This window comes from Aptenodytes patagonicus, chromosome 13 (assembly GCF_965638725.1).
Source record: "Aptenodytes patagonicus chromosome 13, bAptPat1.pri.cur, whole genome shotgun sequence".
In the NCBI taxonomy this organism is placed as follows: domain Eukaryota; kingdom Metazoa; phylum Chordata; class Aves; order Sphenisciformes; family Spheniscidae; genus Aptenodytes; species Aptenodytes patagonicus.
The window spans coordinates 16348306-16369722 of record NC_134961.1 but is presented as its reverse complement, the minus strand read 5'-3'; the positions used below and the strand labels follow the sequence as shown (position 1 = coordinate 16369722).

General features: G+C 38.6%; 1 protein-coding gene across 1 annotated transcript in view; it reads right to left on the bottom strand.

The window, feature by feature from the left end:
• LOC143166699 (uncharacterized) overlaps positions 1 to 21417 on the bottom strand; it is a 114581-nt gene that overhangs the window by 46387 nt on the left and 46777 nt on the right. Inside the window, exons 25-40 of the mRNA XM_076351292.1 lie at positions 20909 to 21064; positions 18770 to 18903; positions 17405 to 17563; positions 16126 to 16306; positions 14069 to 14280; positions 12157 to 12345; positions 11126 to 11265; positions 9548 to 9710; positions 9350 to 9436; positions 8696 to 8830; positions 8188 to 8307; positions 7052 to 7269; positions 4080 to 4273; positions 3086 to 3388; positions 2069 to 2298; positions 865 to 1026 (exon numbers count right to left, since the gene is read on the bottom strand). Of these exons, the coding sequence (XP_076207407.1) occupies positions 865 to 1026; positions 2069 to 2298; positions 3086 to 3388; positions 4080 to 4273; positions 7052 to 7269; positions 8188 to 8307; positions 8696 to 8830; positions 9350 to 9436; positions 9548 to 9710; positions 11126 to 11265; positions 12157 to 12345; positions 14069 to 14280; positions 16126 to 16306; positions 17405 to 17563; positions 18770 to 18903; positions 20909 to 21064 (2783 nt within the window). The remainder of the gene's footprint in view (positions 1 to 864; positions 1027 to 2068; positions 2299 to 3085; positions 3389 to 4079; positions 4274 to 7051; positions 7270 to 8187; positions 8308 to 8695; positions 8831 to 9349; positions 9437 to 9547; positions 9711 to 11125; positions 11266 to 12156; positions 12346 to 14068; positions 14281 to 16125; positions 16307 to 17404; positions 17564 to 18769; positions 18904 to 20908; positions 21065 to 21417) is intronic.

Sequence of the window (21417 nt, the reverse complement as noted above, 5' to 3'; positions counted from 1 at the left end):
AAATGCAATTGCTCCACTGCAAAGGCCGGAAAGTTGTTTGTTAGCAGATTCTTCACTGCAAGCAACCTGTTGGCATTATTAACAAAGCGCATTCAGAGCATGAAGAAAAGCAGAGAGGACTAAAATACAAAGGAGCGAGCTAAAAAGCTGTCTTCAGGATGAAGATACTAAAACATAGCTTTAAGATTAAAGGTTAGAGATAATTTTCAAAAAGAGAAATAGTTTAGTCAATCTGAGGCTAAATCATGTCTCTCTAATCTTGCATTTTCATGCCAAAATATTATCAGCATAGATACAGAAGAATATCTTCGAACAGTAGGAAACTGTTACTTGCTAGACAGAACTATTTTTGATACTCTGGCTTTTGATTTCTACAGGAGATAGTGGTATTTCTGATGTTTGGCATAGAAAATACCACTGTCACAAGTAGACTTTCAGTGTTTCAAATGCCATCAGCTGTGCCCCCCGTTGCAGAAAGTGAAGTCCTTGGGGAGTGCTGTTGGCTGTATGAAAACTACTGCCATTATTATCCACTCTGCTGTCAATATCACTGCACCCACAAACAGCCATGTGATCCACCTGCAAACCCTGCTTTAGCAAGATGGAAAAGCTGGGACTGCACATTATTGTGCCTGGGCAAGCACCTACTCCAGTTTCATGACATACATGTTTTGTTACCCACCACATCTTGAAAACCTGCTCTTTATGGCTAAGCATTTTTAGGCGTTCTGTACTGGCCTTGTTTGACAAAAATCTCTCTCCCTTCTGACCTGCTAGCTTGCTCTCAAGTGGTAAATTTGAACAGTTGAGAATGCACAGCAGAAAGCTACACCAAATATACTATATAGCAGGATTTCTGCTAACCTCTAGTACATGTGGAACAATGTCAATCAGTCCTCCCACATCATGGTGAAGTGAAAGAGAAATTTCCATAGCACTGCCAGTGGTTTTCTTCTCTATCTCAATTTTGAGCTGTTCCATCTCCACGGTGGTTGTTATCCCTGCAGCAATCCTTTTGGTGAAATTCTATGCACAAAAGAAACCAAATCATGGAAGAAACAAACAACAACATCCCAGCAACAACTGGCAAAGGCAGAGTCTGTTTCGCCATGCTTAAACGTCACAGCCTGTGTCAGGGCAGCAGCACTGGTAAAATAAAAGCGCAAATTCATCAGTGGCTTCATTTCAAATGGAAATTTTCCCATTATGCTAGACTTTCTGAATGCTGTGTACCAATAATTCCTTCTGGCTTCAAAATGTGTTGAGAGCATTCAGTACCCTGGAGGATCTGAGTTCTAAGGCATACACGATTAAAGCAGTGAAACTACTAGTAAGCAGGGCAAGGGGAACTGTATAGACTTCTTCCTTCGCACGCCTCTGTGTCTCACTGTATCACAGTGGCTGAACCCACCACAAATGTTAGTATGTTGGTGACTTGAGCCTTCCAGCATATGTTAGAACAAGCAAAATATTTGAACCCTTCTTTTATAGAAGGATAGTTTGAGATGCAAAAGAGCTATAGGTTGTTTACAGATCTATAGCAGAAATGCAGATAGAGAGAAGAGTGGCCAAGTAATACTGTACCAGGAAACATGATCTGTGATGCTTCTGTGGGTAGAGATTTCCAAATGGAAAGCCATGCTAAACACTCTGCCCCTCTTTAGCGGACATCCAAAGGATGACATCAGAACTAGTTCAATCTAGTACCAGATGCGATGCAGTACCTAGGCTCACTGACACTTACCTGATGGCTACATACATTAGGCCTGCCTGTCCACATTTACAGGGGAAAAATAAAATTGGACAAGACTGCTGTTCTTATGCAGCAAAGCACTTCACTTAAATGAGAACTGAATGTAGCATCTCATTTAGTCTAGATTCAGCTCCAAGACTTCAGATGACAGGTACACAATATGACAAGAAGCCAGAAAACACCTTTCTTTCACACAGTAATTTAGTACATCTCAAAAATGCAGGTGCTTTTGGAATAAAGTACACAGGAATAACCTACAGTTATTAGAAATGGTTCTGCCAGAAATTAAATAATCACAGGCAGAACTCTTCTTACCTCATAATAGCCAGCAGCTTCCACAATAAAAGGGATCCCATGTTTCTTTATCTTTGAGATGTTGTGCTTTAAACTCACAGATAGATGAGATTTAGGAGGCTCTGTGGACAGTCTTTGACCTCCAAACACGGCCATAATACTTTCACTGCCACTCTGTAGGGCTATAGTAATGGTGTGATTTCTTGTGCCATGATCACACATGGCAGTAAGAATGCCATCCAAGGGCAATCCTATTGACAGGGAAAGAAGCAAAATCAACACAATACTGGGTTGTCATTGTAAAATACAGAAAAGATGTATTACAGATTAAGAGAAGCCTTCTATAGCTTTTCATAAGAAAAGGCAGACCTTTTTTTAAAGTGCGATCATCCAGTTAGCTGCACTTACTGATATTTATAGTAAGAAAGGACATTACCTACCATATGAAAATCATATTAGAAAAGGATTGTTAAATTGTGTCATGCATTTTGGAAGTCAAGGATTTTTCTTTTCTTAATACAGGATATCTATCAATGGGTGTTGTGTCCAACTCCAGTAGTCAGTGGTTAGAAAGTTTCAAAACAGATTTTTTCAGTCCAAAGGGACAAAGGCAATTTACCCATTCAAAATTATTGATAACATCAGTTCATGAAAATCCTTGGTTTTGCTTAGGAAAAAACACTGGCATATTTTAGTCTTCAGTGTGGTTTATTAAATGCCTTTTAATGTTTCAATTCTGGTCCAAATCAAAACCGGCATAAAAATATGCTTAGAGGAACTGATCAGCATGCAGGAATACAGATGTACAAGAGAGAAATAATTTACTCTGAAGTAGATCAAAGAGTTTTTAAATAGTTTTGTATCCATTTTATTGTATTTTCTCAACAATATTAGAAAGAATGTTGCTGAGACCAGATCACATTTTATTCTGGTGTTAGCAAATGCAACTCATCTATTTCCGCTGGTCTGCACTCATTTAGATAAATTCACCTTGACACCTTGTTACACCACACCATCAAGTCAGAATTTTCTTCATACCTGCATTTTTTAAAAAGCTGATATTATGTGTGAAAGTCCCATGGACTCTGCTGTGCCCATGACTCATGACATTGGAAAAATCTACAGAAAGGGCTTTCTCATCCACCTGGAAGCTAGCTAGCCCCCTTTTCATCTCTTTACTCAGCTCCAGGTGTCCTTTCAGTTTTGCCTCCATTGGGATTGCCTGACTGGCATTCTGAAACACAGCAAAAGTGATATTGTGTACGGTGGTATTCCCAAACACATTTCTGTTCCTGAGATGGAGTCCATACAGAATTTTGTTGATCATCACGTTAATGTTACCTGTAACAGGCAGAAATTATTACTGTGGAGAGAGTCCTTTGGGACAGAAATAACCAGGATTTGATAAGCAACATATAAATTAACCATTAATTTAATACCAGGAGGAAGTAAAAGAATTTCCATTTATTATAATAGATACTTTAGCCTAATCCAGAGAATGAATTGTTTTATCGTTGAGAGAGAGTTTCTCTACTAGTAGAAGTGTCTGTGTTTAAAACAAATTACATAATAGTATTTCTGGCAGCTGTTTCTTTTTATTCACCAAGCTGCTTGTGCCTTTAGGCCATGGACTACACTGCACTGCCTTCTCAAGGAAAATTTACAGAGGGACTATGAACTATCGCAAAAGCTACAGGCTAAACAATCCCTCTGGAGCTCTGCACTGACTACTACAACCCATGCAGCCATTCAAAAGAGTAAGGGCCTCAAGTCAGTCCCCTCTCCCCCACATTTCAGAAGACCTGTGTAGGAAAGATGCCACCCACTATTTCCTTCAGTCGATGAAAATATCAAAATTGTCAAACTATGTTAGTTCACTAAAAAGTAGTTTCAACCGAATAACCAATGGTTCATTTTGCATGCTAAATACTCTCTTCTGCATTATGTGCAGTTCAGTAAGGAATACATTAAAATTAAGATGTTTCCTTGGATAGCTACAGACTTAGTAGCAAAACACAAAGTAAAAAAGTACCATCATGAATGTTGTTTTTGCACTTCAGTAATCCATTCAGAGAAAGAAGATGAGGTATGGCCTTTAATTCAGCAAATGTGTGTTGGACTCTTCCATTTAGGGACAAAACAAAACCAACTTTCTGCTCCCTGGCTCCCATGAAATCCACGTGAAGCCTATTTTCATTAAGCTTCATCTCAGAAGATAGCAAAAGTCTAAAAAGACAGAGATAAAAATTGCCAGTAAGGCTCAATGTCCAGATGGCGATTGGTGACAAGTGGCCTCCCACAGGGGTCCATACTGGGACCGGTACTGTTTAGTATCTTCATCAATGGCATAGACAGTGGGATCGAGTGCACCCTCAGCAAGTTTGCAGATGACACCAAGCTGAGTGGTGCGGTCGACATGCCAGAGGGACGGGATGCCATCCAGAGGGACCTGGACAAGCTCCAGAAGTGGGCCCGTGTGAACCTCATGAGGTTTAACAAGGCCAAGTGCAAGGTCCTGCACCTGGGTCGGGGCAAACCCCGCTATGAATACAGGCTGGGGGATGAAGGGATTGAGATCAGCCCTGCCAAGAAGGACTCGGGGGTACTGGTGGATGAAAAGCTGGACATGAGCCAGCAATGTGCGCTCGCAGCCCAGAAGGCCAGTCGTATCCTGGGCTGCATCCGAAGAAGTGTGGCCAGCAGGTCGAGGGAGGTGATTCTGCCCCTCTACTCTGCTCTGGTGAGACCCCACCTGGATTACTGCGTCCAGCTCTGGAGCCCTCAGCATAAGAAAGACATGGACCTACTGGAGCACATCCAGAAGAGGGCCACAAAGATGATCAGGGGGATGGAACGCGTCTGCTATGAAGAAAGGCTGAGAGAGTTGGGGTTGTTCAGCCTGGAGAAGAGAAGGCTTCGGGGAGACCTTATTGCAGCCTGTCAGTACTTAAAGGGGGCTTATAAAAAAGATGGCGGCAAACTTCTTAGCAGGGCCTGTTGCGACAGGACAAGGGGGAATGGCTTTAAACTAAAGGGGGGTAGATTTAGACCAGATCTAAGGAAGAAATTTTTTACGCTGAGGGTGGTGAGGCACTGGCCCAGGTTGCCCAGAGAGGTGGTGGATGCCCCATCCCTGGAAACATTCCAGGTCAGGTTGGATGGGGCTCTGAGCAACCTGATGTAGTTGAAGATGTCCCTGCCCACGGCAGGGGGGTTGGACTAGATGACCTTTAGAGGTCTCTTCCAATCCAAACTATTCTATGATTCCATGATATTATTATGCTTAATTCATGATTGCCAAGACAACCTCCCTCTCACTCAAAGCAGGATCAATGAGAGGAGGGTGCTCAGGACTGCGTGTGGTCAGGTTTTGAATATCTCCAAGTATGGAGACTCCACAGACTTTCTGGGCACTTGTTCCAGTGTTGTGAATCAGTGAATCAGATGCCTTGCATGCTATTCACCAGTTGTTTATAAAACTACTCAGTAAAACTACTCAGTAAAGCCTCACAGACTGGCAGACTGATTTTTCTTCAAATTTCTTGGACGCTTTTGTTATGATCCCTAATAAAAAGACAGAGTTGGACAGAGTTAGATAGAGTTGGAAATGAACTCCTCTCTGTCACAATATGCAATCTCTCTTCAGTGCCGATTTAAAAGCAGCATTGAGAATTCAGCTTAAACAATAACTTTAAATGCTACCATAATTTGAGTTTGTTAAATGAACCAACAGTTATTTCTTTGTATCTTAGCCCTGAGTAGAACAGTGTTGGAGAAACACAGCACAGCTTTTTAGGGAAACCTGCTGGAGCAACAAGAAACTCAATTTTCAGTGTTTCAAGTATAAGACTGAGTCACAATTTTCACATTGCCTTCAACAAACTGTGCATTGAAATGTCTGACTTTCTAGACTCAAGTATACTACACAAAATACCTAAAAGTGAGGCAATCATATTTTCATATTGTTAGATATCCCTCCTAGAAATTGGAACCCTCTTGAAAGACTGATGACGAGTAAAACGTCAGTGAAAATCCACTTGATGGGAAGAATTGAACTACATAATTCAGGGATATAAGATTCATTTCATCAGTCAGTGACTGAAGTCTGTACAGACTGCATCTTCTTATCAATTCCCCAGAAATATTAAATCTTTTAATTTTCTCTTTTCTCCCTGTAAAATAAATCCCAAATAAACTGCCATTCCAGAAATTTTAAGTGTTCTGTTTTACCTCCTGTGAAGTGAGCTGCAATAAATCGCTCTGTTACAGCCTACCCCGGTATTTAAACAAAAGAATGAACTATTGGAAGCCCAGAACTGCAAGTAAGCTGCAGAAACACATGAAATATCTTTCTTGAATCTTTTATCTTATTTTTTCTTTTACCAGTAAATCTAATGAGCTTCAACTAAATTGTACTAACTTCTGATTTCTTTAACTGTCTCCTCATTCTCCTTATCCCATCCAACCCCTAAACTGCTAAACACTGGGAACTCTACAAAAATATCAACTCCTTCACTGCACACTTTTGTATTTGTGACATTTGAAAGATCAGCTGGACGACAGCTGAAACCTGGGAGGGCCAAATTTCTATTTCCCACCCCTTCCGCCTCAGAGCTTTCCACAATACTTAATAAAACTTCATAAACACTGGGAAGTGCCCTCTTCCACTGGCATAGCTTGTAAATATTAGTTCCTTACTTCTGAGAGGACAAACAACGAGGGGAAGACAACAACTGCTGATCTAAAACCAATGTAACAGTATCACCCGTTCATTCAAGTTATCTCTGTACAAAGTCCTAGGAAAGCAACTAGAATACATTAACATAACTTATTATACCAACTTACGAAACACAAAGAGCAGAAGTATTTCAATAACAGGGATAACGCATGAAATGGCATTTGCTCAGTGGCTTCTGCTGCAGCTATATGAAAGTAATTACATTTAAATACGTATCACAGAACACTCTTCAGCTCCTCTATTAACCAAGATTCTGATTTCTCTACCTTGACGGAAATATTTTGCCCATGAGCTGGAACTGTATTGATTCTGGGTTTGTCAGGATTGTCTGATGGAGGAAAGCCCTCAATTCAACAACTCTGGCATTCTTCCTGTTTTCATTGTCCATATCAACCTCCATCATCAGCACACCCCTTCCACTGGAATGAAGGTAAAGAGAGCCATTGAAATTGCTCTCACCGTAACTCTTTAGGGCTGCCTGGGCCTACACATAGAGAAAAAGAAGAACAGGACATTAAGGATCTCAAATCATAATACAGAATACTGAAACATCAGTTTGAGGAATAAGACTGCAGACAGCAATTTGGGCCTGGGAAAAAGGGTGGGGGAGGGGGAGCAGAGGGGGAAAGGTGTTTTTAGTTTTCATCTTTGTTTCTCACCATCTAACTCTTTAGTAAATTTAGTAAAACTAAATTTTTATTTGGCAATAAATTAAATTAATTTTGCCCAATTCGAGTCCATTTTGTCCATGAATGTAATGGGTAAGTGATCTCCCTGTCTTTATCTCAACGCACAAGCTTTTTCATTTTATTTTCTCCTCCTGTCCTGTTGAGGCAGGGGAGTGAAAGAGCAGCTGGGTGGGTCTCTGACAGCCAGCCAAGGTCAACCCACCACACAGGATTATGTTAATCCTAGAGAAAGAACCTTTTGACTTGGTAATAAAAGCTACAGATGACACCTGATTTTGCATAGAAGCCTGTCACCATGCTAGAGCTTTCAACAAAAAATTATGTACTATGTTGAATTTTATGTATAATTTAACTTGACTTTCAGTTTTCTGAATTGTGTGAAAACACAAGCCACCTATTCCAACTGCATGTAGCCATCTAGCCAGAACAAACTCTAACCATAAAAAGTTAACTGTTTCCCTAACAATTTACCCCTCTCCACCACATTCATTGAATTACGTATGAGTTGACCAACTTTGTAGTATACACATATATTTGTGTTCCCATGCTTGAAAGTAGTTGCAAAGCAATTTATAGCACACAGTTAAACAGCTCCCAGGTTCACATGTATTCCTAATGCATGCGACAAGCAAGAGACTCAACACAGGTCTGAGTGTATGAACTGCAAAAGCCAATAGTTCACGCAACAAGACTGTAATAATCAGGGAACTGACCTGTGAAGACACGTTCTTGTTGATGATGGCTTTTACACTCACACCGTAGTCAAAGTGTTCCAGTTTAGTCTGTCTGGAAAACAGCTCCGCACTTAGGCCCATTGCTTGTGGAAACTCAAGCTATTTGGCAAAGTAAAATGTAAACATAATCAATGCATTCCCATCAATTGCCTCATGTGATTTGATGTCTGAACTTTTAGCATGAAGTGGAGAATGCATATAAGCAAATGTGTATATAAAATTTTACTGATTTTACCCACAGACACTGAAAAATAAATCAAATGCAGTAAAATAAGTATGAAAACAAAAGGTCAGCATGTTTCTTAAAAGACATTATTGATACAGATTATAAGTTGATCTGCTGAGATACCTAGGGTCTTTGTCACGGCCAGGACTTTATCGAGCTAGGAAGTTTACAAGCATAAAACAATTATAATTCTAAAGATAACACAGTAAAACAGCCAAGACATTAAAAAAAAAAAAATCCATAAATGAAAACCACCAATACCTGGAATGAATGTGTCACATCCACGTGGAAAAGATGTCTAAAATCTGCCTCACTGGATTTGTCCTGATATCTCCCCAGAAAGCTGAGAACATCTTCCTTATTGACCTTCAAGGTAGTCTCAAGCTCATACTTCACCTACGTGTTAAGAATGTGAATAAGCTAATTGCATCGGGTATTAACCCTGTATATTATAAAAGATGAGAGAAGTCATCCCTATATATTATGAAAAATGAAAGAGTTGAGAGCTATTACATTGTGGCTCAGAATGAAAAATGAGCAAAGCAGGAAAAAAATAACTGCATTTGGTAAGAAAGGTGAATGGATACACCTAGATAAGGATGAGAACCCTGAATCCATTCCTTCCCAGTACTTGTTATTATTAATAATATTCATGCATAATAATAATTTTAAAATATTATATTAAGTATTATTATAATACATTACTACACAACATATAATTATATATTATTATACAAAATATTGTATTAGGGAGCCACCAACCGTATCATTGCCCTCTGAATTTTTTGGTTGCAGCATTTACACGGTGAGGAACTAAAGACCTATAGCAAGTTAGGTCTGAAAAGACAATAAACTGTAAGTAAACAGATAATGAATCTCTCCTCCTAACTGAAATTTAATGGGAAATTTACTCACATTTTGGTGACTTTGAGTTAAAATGCATATTTCAACATCTTTGGGGAAAAACCTGTAGTTATAAGGATGAGCTAAGCCAGCACAAATCTAAAAAAAATTTTGAGAAGAAATGCAAGGAACATAAGATATATACAGTAAATCACTCATTTGCTGGCTTTTTTGGTATGCCAGATTGAAGGAAATTCTTGTGTAACTCACATAGGGGTTTTCAGGTTGGTAACCAAGTGTAAGAGTTTGAACTGTTTCCTCCACCCCATTTATCAAAACTTTTGTTTCCAAGTAGTAGTGCTTTTGCTTTTTGTCAACAGTAAATGTCTCCTGCAGAAGGAAGCTCTGCAGAATGGGCAGTTTAAAAGGATGCCTGGAACAAAACAAGGAATAAGCAAAGTGTAAAAGACCTTAATAGACAACCACAAAAAGAATCATGCAGAGTTCAACTTGAACTCCAAAAACTTTCAATCGCAGATGACATCAGGCTGTCAGGTACAGAAGCAAAACACATAGGACCAGGACGTCTAAAAAACTTACTAGAGCATAATTACAATTTCATACAAACTACACACATTTACCAGAATTTCTGATAAAGAGCTTCCATCCTGGATTGAGGAAAGGCTGGAAGAGCGTGGGAGAGGGTGATGCTCTAAAATTCTGACATGCATAACCAGTACATACACTTTATATACCTGGATGGCCAAGACTTCATTTCAAACAGGGACAGTGTTCAAAAGCTTATGGAAGCTTTGAAAAGCGCACCTATCAACCACATTTTATGCTTTCTGTAGAAACAATATCTGCATGCCAAGAATCCTATGCAACAGATGTTCAGCCAATACATAGTTCTCGGAGTAGTTTACTACTTCAGTGTAATGTTTTATGGACTTTATTAAATATTTCTGCACATTTACTTAGTTGGATGTCTTGGAAAAATGCATTAACTTTTATAAGCAGACATTGGGACTGCCTTTATACACACTAGGATATCTGGTACAGCAATTCCTTCTTCATTTACATACCTTTTCCATTACTGAAAGGGCATCTTGCAGTTTTTTAGCTGTCCAAGATGCACAGTGGCTCCTAAGGGAGCCTGTGCACTCCTTTTGACCTTACTATGCCTTAAGAAAGCTGAGATGTCCCCAGAGATGATCCAGATTTCTCAAGTCTGAGCATACATTTTTACCAAGGCCTTCAAGCTGTGTTTTGATAATAGGTAATGGAGAGAGAAATTTCAGAGAGCCAATATCTAGAAGCAGCGCACTCATTCTCATCAGGAAATGGAAACATGTTCCAAAATCTAAACAAGACCATTTGTTATGTGTTTTAAGAGGGACATCTTTGGCTTTAGAATGGCTATATTATTCCTAAGGACTAGAAAAAAGGCATCTGGATGGCACAGAGGATCAGATCTGGATTTTGGAACTTCTCACCACTTCGAAGTTTGGACATACCATAAATCCTGCTGCTTTCATGAAAGAAGGCTATACATCCAATAGAATTGCCAACAAACACATTGCCACAGCACAGGTGGCCTGTTGCCTTTGACAACTTTGCTCACGACCATTTCAATAAAGAGGGCAAAAGCTAAATGGATGCAAATAACCAGCCCATGAAGCCGGTGTGCTTGAGCAAGTTCAGACAGCCAGATGGGAGGAAGCGCAGGCTTTGTGCATGTGGCACTTCCGCTTTGTAAAGGCCAGAACTTTTCCCAAGAGCATCGAGATGCACGTTAAATTTAGGCCAAAACATTCTTCAGAGACGGAAATAATACGACCACTGAACCTGAAATGAAGGGTTCCACGTTTTTGATAGAGCATCTTCTCCTTCTTCAGCTCTTCTATCTGACCTTCAAACTGCAGCACGACAGGCAGACTTTTATAATCTCTCCATACAGTTTTCACAGAAAAGTTTGTCTTCTTAGGCTGCAGTCAAATCATGAGACCAGAAGAGGAAAGGACAATTGCATCAGATTTACTGCATTCATATTCAGGAACATCAATACAGAAACCACATTGTTCAACAGGCTGCAGCGAGGCTGTCATTTCACAGATGAACCCCCTTCTGCTTCAGTTTAAATCCTGATCTCCATTTACATAGGATTAAAAGTGACGTTAGTAGAAAACCACTGACTTCAGCAGAAGAAAAATGCCCTATAATGTATCACTTGAGTGTAACCTATTTGCAATATAAGCAAGCTTTAGCTCTGGTACCAGTACATTTACATACAAAACCTGGTTGGATTTTCAAAGCATGGAACGCTATGACTAGAAAAACACTTTTTGTTTTAAGACGTCCTGCAAGGAACTGACCAAAGTAACTGATCAAAGTATCTCTTTGGAGGACAAACTGCTGATTACCCTCTGTGCTGCAGATCAAGGAAAGCAAAAATGGTTTTAAGATTGGAAGGGATGCATATAAACCCAGGCTGTTACTATGCTCACTAGCAGGCAAGATATTTTGATTCTCCAAGACAGTAGAATCTTCCACACCTGCCATATATCTGCATCAAAATGTAAGTAATCACATCTACAGCTCTCTTTCTAGCCATGTCTCTCTGTCCTCTCCTCCCTGACTTTCTATCTGTAGTTGGCCTCCCAAATAGGTGAGAAGTACTCAAAACTACACCACACAAGTTTTTGTTTGTTTTCTTTTTGAACTTAGTTTTACATTGCAGGTTGTCAAAACAGACAGAAATAGAAGCAGCACTAGAAGTGTTTAAATTTGAACACTAGCAATAACATCTCTCAGGAAGGTGGCAGACCTGAAAAACACAGCGCTGAGTCAAAGAAATTGCATTTGTATTTCTTTCTTACCATTGGCAGATTCTGATAGCTGGCTGTGAAGTTAAATTCCTGTTTTGTACTCTTTATCTTAAAGCGGAGAAATTTGGCTCGTTCATTATTCTCCAAATGAATCTCATTCTTCACAAGCCGATTCCACAGAGATATCATTTCACTAGAGCTATGCAGAACATTCCTCCCAACATGATTAAATGTGGATGCCTGAAAAATAAGACAAACACATTAGCCTGGCTGAGTTAGGACAGACAGAATCCTATTGTACCAGCAGCACAGCACAGAGGTGAAAAGACAGCATTTTCTTGGAGATGATCATTACAAGAACTATTAGACATAGTACACCAACTTTTCCATTATCAAAATATTCTGAATTGCCATAAAGATCTCAAAGTTTATTTTATCCCCTCTAAACAAGGAAGAGAGAAAAAGCTATATAGTTGAAAAGAAAATAGTTGATGAACATTTTTTTCTCATTCATGAACGTTTCTCACAATCCTCCACACTGCCTGAACCAGCAGTGATCTAACAAGGGAAAGCTGCAGTTCAGAATAAAGGAACACCTTAAACATAAACCTAAGTTAAAGATTTAGACAACTGCAGTGGATTCTAAAAGAAAGGCAAAAATTCCAGGCTCTCATCTCATTCATACAGAGACAAGTAAGAAGTTAAGCTTCTCCAAGACAAATACAATTTGCATAGTGACAGAGGTTTTCATATTGCTTAATGCACAGCAACTGTGATGAAATCAGTTTTAAATCTCTATTGCATAGCACAGTCTAAAACAAATTAGGAGGAAGCTTAGAATCCATAGACTCAGGGCACACTGATTCCACCCAGTTGACGATCATTTTATAGAAAGTGAAAGAATTCCAATAGAAAAGACAGAAGACTACACTTCAGAACCTGCTATTGAAGGTTCTCACACAGGTTTGTGGGAGACTGGAGCCATTCTCTGAGTCACAACAAAAGAAATAACCTTTCATTTCTCAGGATTGTTCCCAGCCACTGAACTATCCAGTCCTCTAGCCTGCAACAGGGTTACCATTTCTCCTACTGAATCTGTCCATATTGCAGTTACCTGTAGAGATACTTATTAATTTTGTACAGATGCAGTGGGATAAAGAGTAGCAGCAAGAACACCTCAGTGGCAAAGGTGTTCTGCAAGATCAGAGCTCTAATATTAATGAAGCTCCAAATACTCACGAAGAATTTTTACAAACAGTGCCATATCAAGAGGCATCAAGTGCCATGAACTACATGACAGCCTATTGAGCAGGATACTCTCCAGGAAGAGGTGGGTTACATTCTTCTCAGGCAGAGGATGCCTTTAAATCTAATGCCTCAAATTTAGGTGAATGCTGTAATCACTGGGCTCTTAATTTAGAAATTTGGCTATTGTTCTTCCTACTTTTTAAATGAAAGACACTGTCAGCTGTTTCATATCACGAAGGAACAAGTTTTAAACATTTCTTACATGATGATCCAATTTTCCTACTTCCTGAAACTGTTAGCTCATGGTGGGGGAGGGAGAACTTTAAAATAGTAATTATTATTTGTACACTCCTAGACAGAACTCTGCCAGCATGTATTTGAGCTTTGTGCAGGGAGCAATGGACTCCTGTTCCAAAGAGGGGCAGAGGTGGTGGCCCTAACATTTTTTCAAAGCTAATAAAGAGACCCTGGCTGTGCTGATTCGGCTGCCCCAGAGGAAGAATAGCTCATCATTCAAGCACAGAAAACAGATGAACATAGGCATTTCAAGATTCTCTCCTATAAGCTGGCACTCAGTGCATGAGTTTCTCAAACAAGCTACTTCACATAGCATGCTGAACAAGTGTTATTTCAGTATCATGACAGTTCTGTTGGGTATCTATCACAAAGCTCTAACATCAAAGCTGTACACTATAGGAAGCATCATGTTACTAACCTGCAGGTACGTGGTAGCTGGCGTGTAAATGTGAACTTTCCCTTCCTTTTCATTGCCTTGATCTTTATAGAATAGTTCCACTATGAGCTTCTCAATGGAGAGAGCTTTTCCAGTTGTCAGCTCCACAGTCAATAAATAAGCAGAATGCTGAGGCTGATGTAGTTTGTGAGCTGCATACAGATATAGCCATGGGGTGTCTATATTTAATCCACCTGGAAGGAACATATATTAAAGCTGGCAGAAATGTGAGATTTCAAGCTACCTGGACACTAACTCCACAACAAAACTGATAAGATGCTGTGGTTTTGGAATGAGGCTAAAATGCTACTACCAAACTATTCTCTTCCAATTGCCAAAATCTCTGGATGGTATATAATGAAATGAATGCCCTTCACTAGCATAACATACCGCATAGTGTAACACATAGGGAGATTTGCTAATAAATGGAAATTTATGAAGTCCAGTACCCTAAATGGCACCAGGAGAGGGTTCTACTGCATGATCTGCAACAAAATGTGAAATCTTTACCTGAACAGTAAGTCTGTAACCATTATTCACATAATTAAAATAACAGCCTTAATCAAAGCTGTTCTGACATATGCCAACACAGAAGTTCAACTCTGCAATACATACATTTTGAACAAGATTTGTAGGTTATTTTGGAAACTAGTTTATAGACAGCTCAGAATGTTTATATTTGACAAGCTGCTGAAATTTCACTAGTAGACTTGAAATTTTGCTGGTTATTTATCAAATTACACCATTCACTCATTGTGATACAGCTCAGTAACTCATGATTACTTTATGACAGACACTCACAAAGTAATCACCAAATTTTTAAAACTTCAGAATTAATCTAACCTTAGTTTGTTTCACCTTAACAAGCAGAAAAACATCCATTAATTCAGCCCACTGTATCAAGCCAGTTGTTTTGCATTACTAAGGATCCAAGATTTTGCACGTATGGTGTATACTAGATTTGAAAAAAATACATCTCAACAGCAAATCTACACGCTGAGCCAATCATTGCCCTGATTTATACAGCTTCATCCACTGAAGCATAAATGGTAGTGGCATTCAATCCATCTTAAGCACTAAACATCAGAAAACTGATTTTTGGCACACCACTGGTAACTTAACCCCTATTTGAGAAAGAACTATAAAAATGTAAAATACAGCTTATTATTATAAAGGCCTACTCCCTGCTGTATTTTATGAAGCAAAATGTCTAAGATAAATGTGATTTTTTAAAAATATCCATACATATACACAGGTGTTTAATTTATAGCCTAAAATACACCATTAGAATTCTGCTCAGTGTCCCATTTTCTAATGTTCTTAAAACAAACTTGATCACTTTCTAGAGTAAAGAATTTTTTTTAAACTTCGTTCATTTCTTGATCATTTATCTCAGTCAAAAGCTAACAGGACATTACTGGTCTACATTAGGAGCATGGCTATCAGAAAAAGTTGATGTCTGCACAGCACAGGAGAGGTTATCTCTGCAACACTGGATCTGGTTTTGGAGCACCCAGATCAAGGTGGATGGTGAGAAACCAGAAAGGCTACAGCAGAGGGCTGCTATGATGATAAAGGGCCTAGACAACAGGACCTGTGACAAGAAGAGAGGGATCCGGGCTTGTTTAATCTGGCAAAGGAACAGGGGAATCTAATAGCTGCCTACAGCTAACTTGAAAGTAAATGGCAAAGATGAGGAACACAAACCTTTCAAAAGAGGCAGACAATAGAAGGGACGATGGCCACAAATTGCATTTTCAGAGGCTAAGGAACTGCTGGAAGAGGCTAGCCAGCTAGGCTGTGGAAACTTGGAGATTTTGAAAACTCATCTAGGCAAAGTCACAGCAGATGTGATCTACTGTTAGGAACAGTCCCGATTCAAGCAGGAGGCTGGCCCAGATAACCTCTAGGGTCTGTCTCTTCCAACAAATATTTCTATGACTCTTTTACACCCACGCAGAACTACCTCAAAATCCCAGCAGCAACTTTCAATGCCTGCTTTTCTAATCACAGACTGGAAATGGTTTGTGGTACTTCACCTTCCCACTTCTTCAGGCCATTTCTGGATGCGTCTTTCCACTGCAGCCCAGCCACAAATGGCACGTGGTCATTATACTGCACCTCAAAGTTGGTGCTGCTCTGCAAATAAACCTGAGAGTTGTGCGAGTGCTGCAGCTGGGTTCTATAATTCACCTGTTTTTCCAGGACTTGCATGGTAAACTGGAAAACAAGTGAAGCAACTTTAAATAACAGGATTCCATCTTCAGGGCTGTCTAAGCTAACACACACACAAACACACACAGAGTAGCAGGAAGGTCACAGCTAGTGCCTCTGCTCTGCACATTTGCCATTCACTTTATAGCTTTTCATGCATGCTGACCGATTACAGATTGGGTTTTCTTTAATATGCATTTGTTACATCTACTGAAGATTCAAAAAGGAAAATTTCCATTCATTTTTATACCATTTACTTTGTTGGAAAAAAAAAAAAAGACGACCATAATTCTCGGTCGGTCTATGCTGGGATCACAGATAAATTCTACGCTTACAGGTACTTCCTATGGAAACAGAATAATGACAACCCACCTCAGAAAACTATTACTTGTTCTAAGACAATAACAGAGAAGACCTGCAACTTCTAAGAAATAACACAAAAATTTACAGGAATAGTTTCTGTAGCTTCTGTAAGAACTTTCTACAAATAAAACAAAAGATAACAGGGTATGCCATTATAAATAATTATTTTCTTTCTTTTTGTAGTCCATAGAATGTGCTTCAAAAGAAGGCATAAAGCCTCTCTGAGGCTTTTAATTATACTTTACTACATTGGAAAACATTTTACTGATCCAGGGTAGAAATCAATTTATTAAAAAAAAAAAAACCAAAAAAACAGGACTGATCTTAGTTCAGCTACTGTATTCCATACCAACTTCCACCTAAATGCTGTAATACTCTGAGTTATTATAACCTGCACCCTCCTTCCACATTGTGTGAGCAAAGCAACCTTCATAAATCTCTGCAATCATTTTACATGCGCAAACTCTGCAAACAACTCAGACCACATTACACCCAAACATTTTAGTATTTGAAAAATCCATCTACTGGCTTTTTCTTGTTCATTTTAAATGTCAGTGATCACTATGTGCCTGGGTTAAGACCTTACCTAACTCAAACTTATTAGGTCTGGAAATCTGACTTATATTATTAATACATAACAGAAAAAAGAAGTCTTAATAAATAAATTCATCCCAAATTTTTTCTTAGTTTGTCTGTTAAATATTTGAAGTGAAGGTCTTACTCTTCAACAATCATGATTACCTCCATGAAATAGTTGACTAGAGATGAACTGGAACTGTTCTTAAATGCTTGGCTGATCAGAAGTTTCTTCTTGTTGTTTATTTCATTCCAGTGTTTCCCATAGTTCACTTCCATCTGGGAGGAAAGCCAAGATGCACTCGCTTCATGTTTCAGGTGAACCTAAAGAACAGAAAACCACCTTTTTCCTGTAAACCACGCTTTCTCTTTTATTCACTGCTGTTAACTGCCTGTAGAAATACTCCCAAGTAGCAAGCAAGACTAAAGCAGAAAGAGTTACAAATTTTCCAAAGAAAAATCATAGAATCATAGAATCATTTAGGTTGGAAAAGACCTTTAAGATCCAGTCCAAGCCTTAACCTAACACTGCCAAGTCCACCACTAAACCGTGTCCCTAAGCACCACATCTACATGTCTTTTAAATAACTCCAGGAATGGTGACTCCACCACTTCCCTGGGCAGCCTGTTCCCATGCCTGATAACTCCTTCAGTGAAGCATGTTCCATCAGAAGATATAAATTCAGTGTACAAAGCCCAAAACTTTTAGTCTATACGCTGCCAGTCAAATTGCTTTTCTCAAAAGTTAAGGTAACTGGACTCGGGTACTCCTGATGGACTGCCCACATGGATTCACTGTGCACCTGCAAAGCCTGCCAAGATCTTGCTTCATGGGAAATCCTAACACTTCTTGGCTTCAATCCAACTTGGATCAAAAGCAAATCTGAAAGGATACAAAATTTTCCTTTAATCCAGAAGCTTATTTTTCAGCCAGCTCTCTGTTCTGCAGCAAATACCCAGTATTAATGGCAATTTGCCTTTAAATTAACCTTTGTCTTCGTGCAGTCTGTAAAGGAAGAAATTTTAAACAGATCTGCTTTTCTGCATGAAAGGGTCACACACATTGGAATTTCTAAGAAAGCATACAAATCTGAACCAAAAAATTCATACAAAACATTGTAAAATGCCTTATTTTCCAGACATACAACTTCTGATGAATAAGCAAAGATAGTTCCTGACTTTTAGTTACAAGAAAGATAGAACAAGATAAATTATAAACTTATTAATACTATTGTTTTATATATAACAAAAATTTTCACAACGAACATTCTGCAGAAGTTCTGTGAATTAATACACTAAAAATGACATCACTGGAGAGTTCCATCACTTACAGCTGTAATGGACTGCACAACTTAGCAACTTGACTAGATATCTTTGTCTAGACAGAAAGCAAAGAGAAATAAGATGAGAAGAAAAAGACTGATCCAAATATGACATCTTGGGCATTGCTCTGTTTAAGCCTCTCAGTATGTGAGTGACACAAGGGTACTCAGCACACAAGTACACAAGTGCTTTGGTCAGTATCTCTACCTTGTGATTATAGGTCGGAGTCTGCATACAGTGAAATTCATGCCCAATATCAAGTTTGTACACGCCACGTGCACCTGTCTCCACTTTAATCTTTTGCCGCATACCGCATTCATGATGAAGATTTTTTGCCTCTCCTGTTCAAGTTAAATCACAAAGTTACCCATTCAAATAAATCAGAAGTAAACTTTCAAAATGTTAATAGTATAATCTAGTGCTGGCTCCAAGGTTTCTATTTTTCAAAAACATTAAAGTGAGATTTGTCTATTTTTACAGATATATACTTGTTGATTTATCCTACGAATCCAAAGGAACGCACACATTTAATGAACCTGCATTTAAGAACAGTGAGTTTGTATTTGCTAGGTAAGCGATTTACATGATGAAAATGAAAACACTACCACAGTAAAAAGTAGAAAAGTAGATATTTAATTCATGTAAAAGGTCTGGCAGTATGTTCTACAGTCTAAAGGTACTGACCAAAGTTTGTGAAGAATGGTACCAATACTGGTATAACTGCATTACCATGAAGTCCAGCTCAAGAATTTTCTTCACTATCTGCTCAAGATCTAGACACATTTTACAGACTACAATGGTGTTGTCAAAACACTGTTTCTGACAACTGAACTTATTTTCCTGCTACACATATGTCCAACCTAACAGCAATCAATAGCTTTGCACTTCTGACTACAGACATGCAAAACAATTTGTAAAACTTTGGAAAAAATGTGTTAAGCATTGCAAATTTTTATTTTTTTCCACAAGCTGTACTACAAATGAAAATCCTAGGAACAGCCATGTTACAGGCTTTACAGGTAAGAGTTTGGCCCTTTGTTTACTTTATACTCTATTAAAATTTAGGATGTTTCTAAGTTCAGACAATTGGAAACAGCTGGTTTGTATTAAGAATGGAATGAAAATGATTCAATGATTCAGGCCAATTTTGTTTAAGAAAAGCAAAGGCCCTCCTTAGATGTTTACCATATTTCCATGTTCTTTCACTCGCTTCTTCTTCAGAAGCAATCAATCAATCAATCAATCAATAAATAAATAAATAAAGCAGGCACTAAGTTTATTACTTAAATGGAATTTTACCTGGGTGAAGTAAAAGCACTACAAACTAATCATGATCAACCTTTGCAGCTTTCTTGGGCTCTCACAATACTTGATGATTTTCTGTTACCACTCAGCTCCCGACATCATGACATTACATGACATTACATCTTAAACAAAAACAATAATGAACTTCTAGCCCTTGTGGTCACTGAGAAAAAACTTAAAATAATGAATCTGAAATTTCAACCAATGAGTAGGATTACTTTTTTTCCTTTTTTTTTTTTTAAATCCAGTACTTCTACAAGGCATCGCTTGCTGACCACTTCAGGTGGAACAGTTACCAAACTGGGTTTATATCAAAATATGACTGAAGCTCTATGTATATAACTTCATAATTACCTAGCTATACCTAGACATCATCTAATACTGTTATAAGTGTTCAGGTATGTTTCTCTTTGTGTCTATAAAATATTCTGATCAGCATGCCATTTTTAGCAAAATTATGGGGTCATACCTGTGTAGGTTTAAGAAAACTTTTCTACTCACATTGCCACATGCTCTCTCTGAACATGCAACATACTTTACATACACAATCACCCTATAATGCTTATCATGACTAGCTACTACAAGTATTCAATACCTTGATATAATTGTACTGATGTTCACCTGCTTTGTCCAATAAAATTAACGCACAGTTCATACACTGCAGCCAGGAGAACACAGCCAACTGTTTCCTAGAAACAGTCCTTCATATTTTTAAGTGTATGTATGCAACCATTCATTTCGTATAAACACCTGAGAACATAAATTAATTAGGAGCAATTTCCGCTGAAAAAGTGATTTTTAATCAAATGTTGGACATGCTTGTGAAAAGCACATTAAAAAAATGAATTGTTTTTTTATACGCAGACTCAGAGAGTAAACTTTATCCAAGTGAAAAGAGAAACTCATCCTAGGTCTCAGATCACAGTTTAAAAATCAACTAAAATCTTTCTTGTTAAGAGAGTGTCCTAATCATACAGGCAAATAACTTGCAGAAAAATGAGACAAACAGAATGCTTTTACTTTCCCTCTTTTTCACTGTACCTAGGAGTCCATATTTTATCCTCAAACCATGAGACCACAAGCCCTCATGTTGCTGGAGAAGACCGATGATGTGAACTCCAAGAACACCTGGAAGGTAAGTCTCCCCTTCCAATGAGTATTGCCTCAGCTTATCATCAACCTTTTTCTCCAGAAATGCTACAAAAAGAGTAGAAGTGATTATGCAGTGGTAGAACATGAAGTTACTTTAGCTAGCAAAAGGAATACTACAGTGGGAAAAACACACATGCATTCAGTCTCATCCCATCTAACTGAGGAATCCCATGATGTACTCCTTGTGTAGTAAACAAAAAGACAGAACTGGATGTAGTCTCTTTCTCCGACTACATATACAGCCTGTAGACCCTATTTCTCAGACACTGCTTAAACTTTAGTGAAATTAATCCAGCCAAAGCTGCTTCTAAAAGGAAATCAATTCTAACAGACTGATCTTCTAATTAACTAAGACCTAACATGTGAACATGTGGATATTTACTTCTATATTAAGTCAG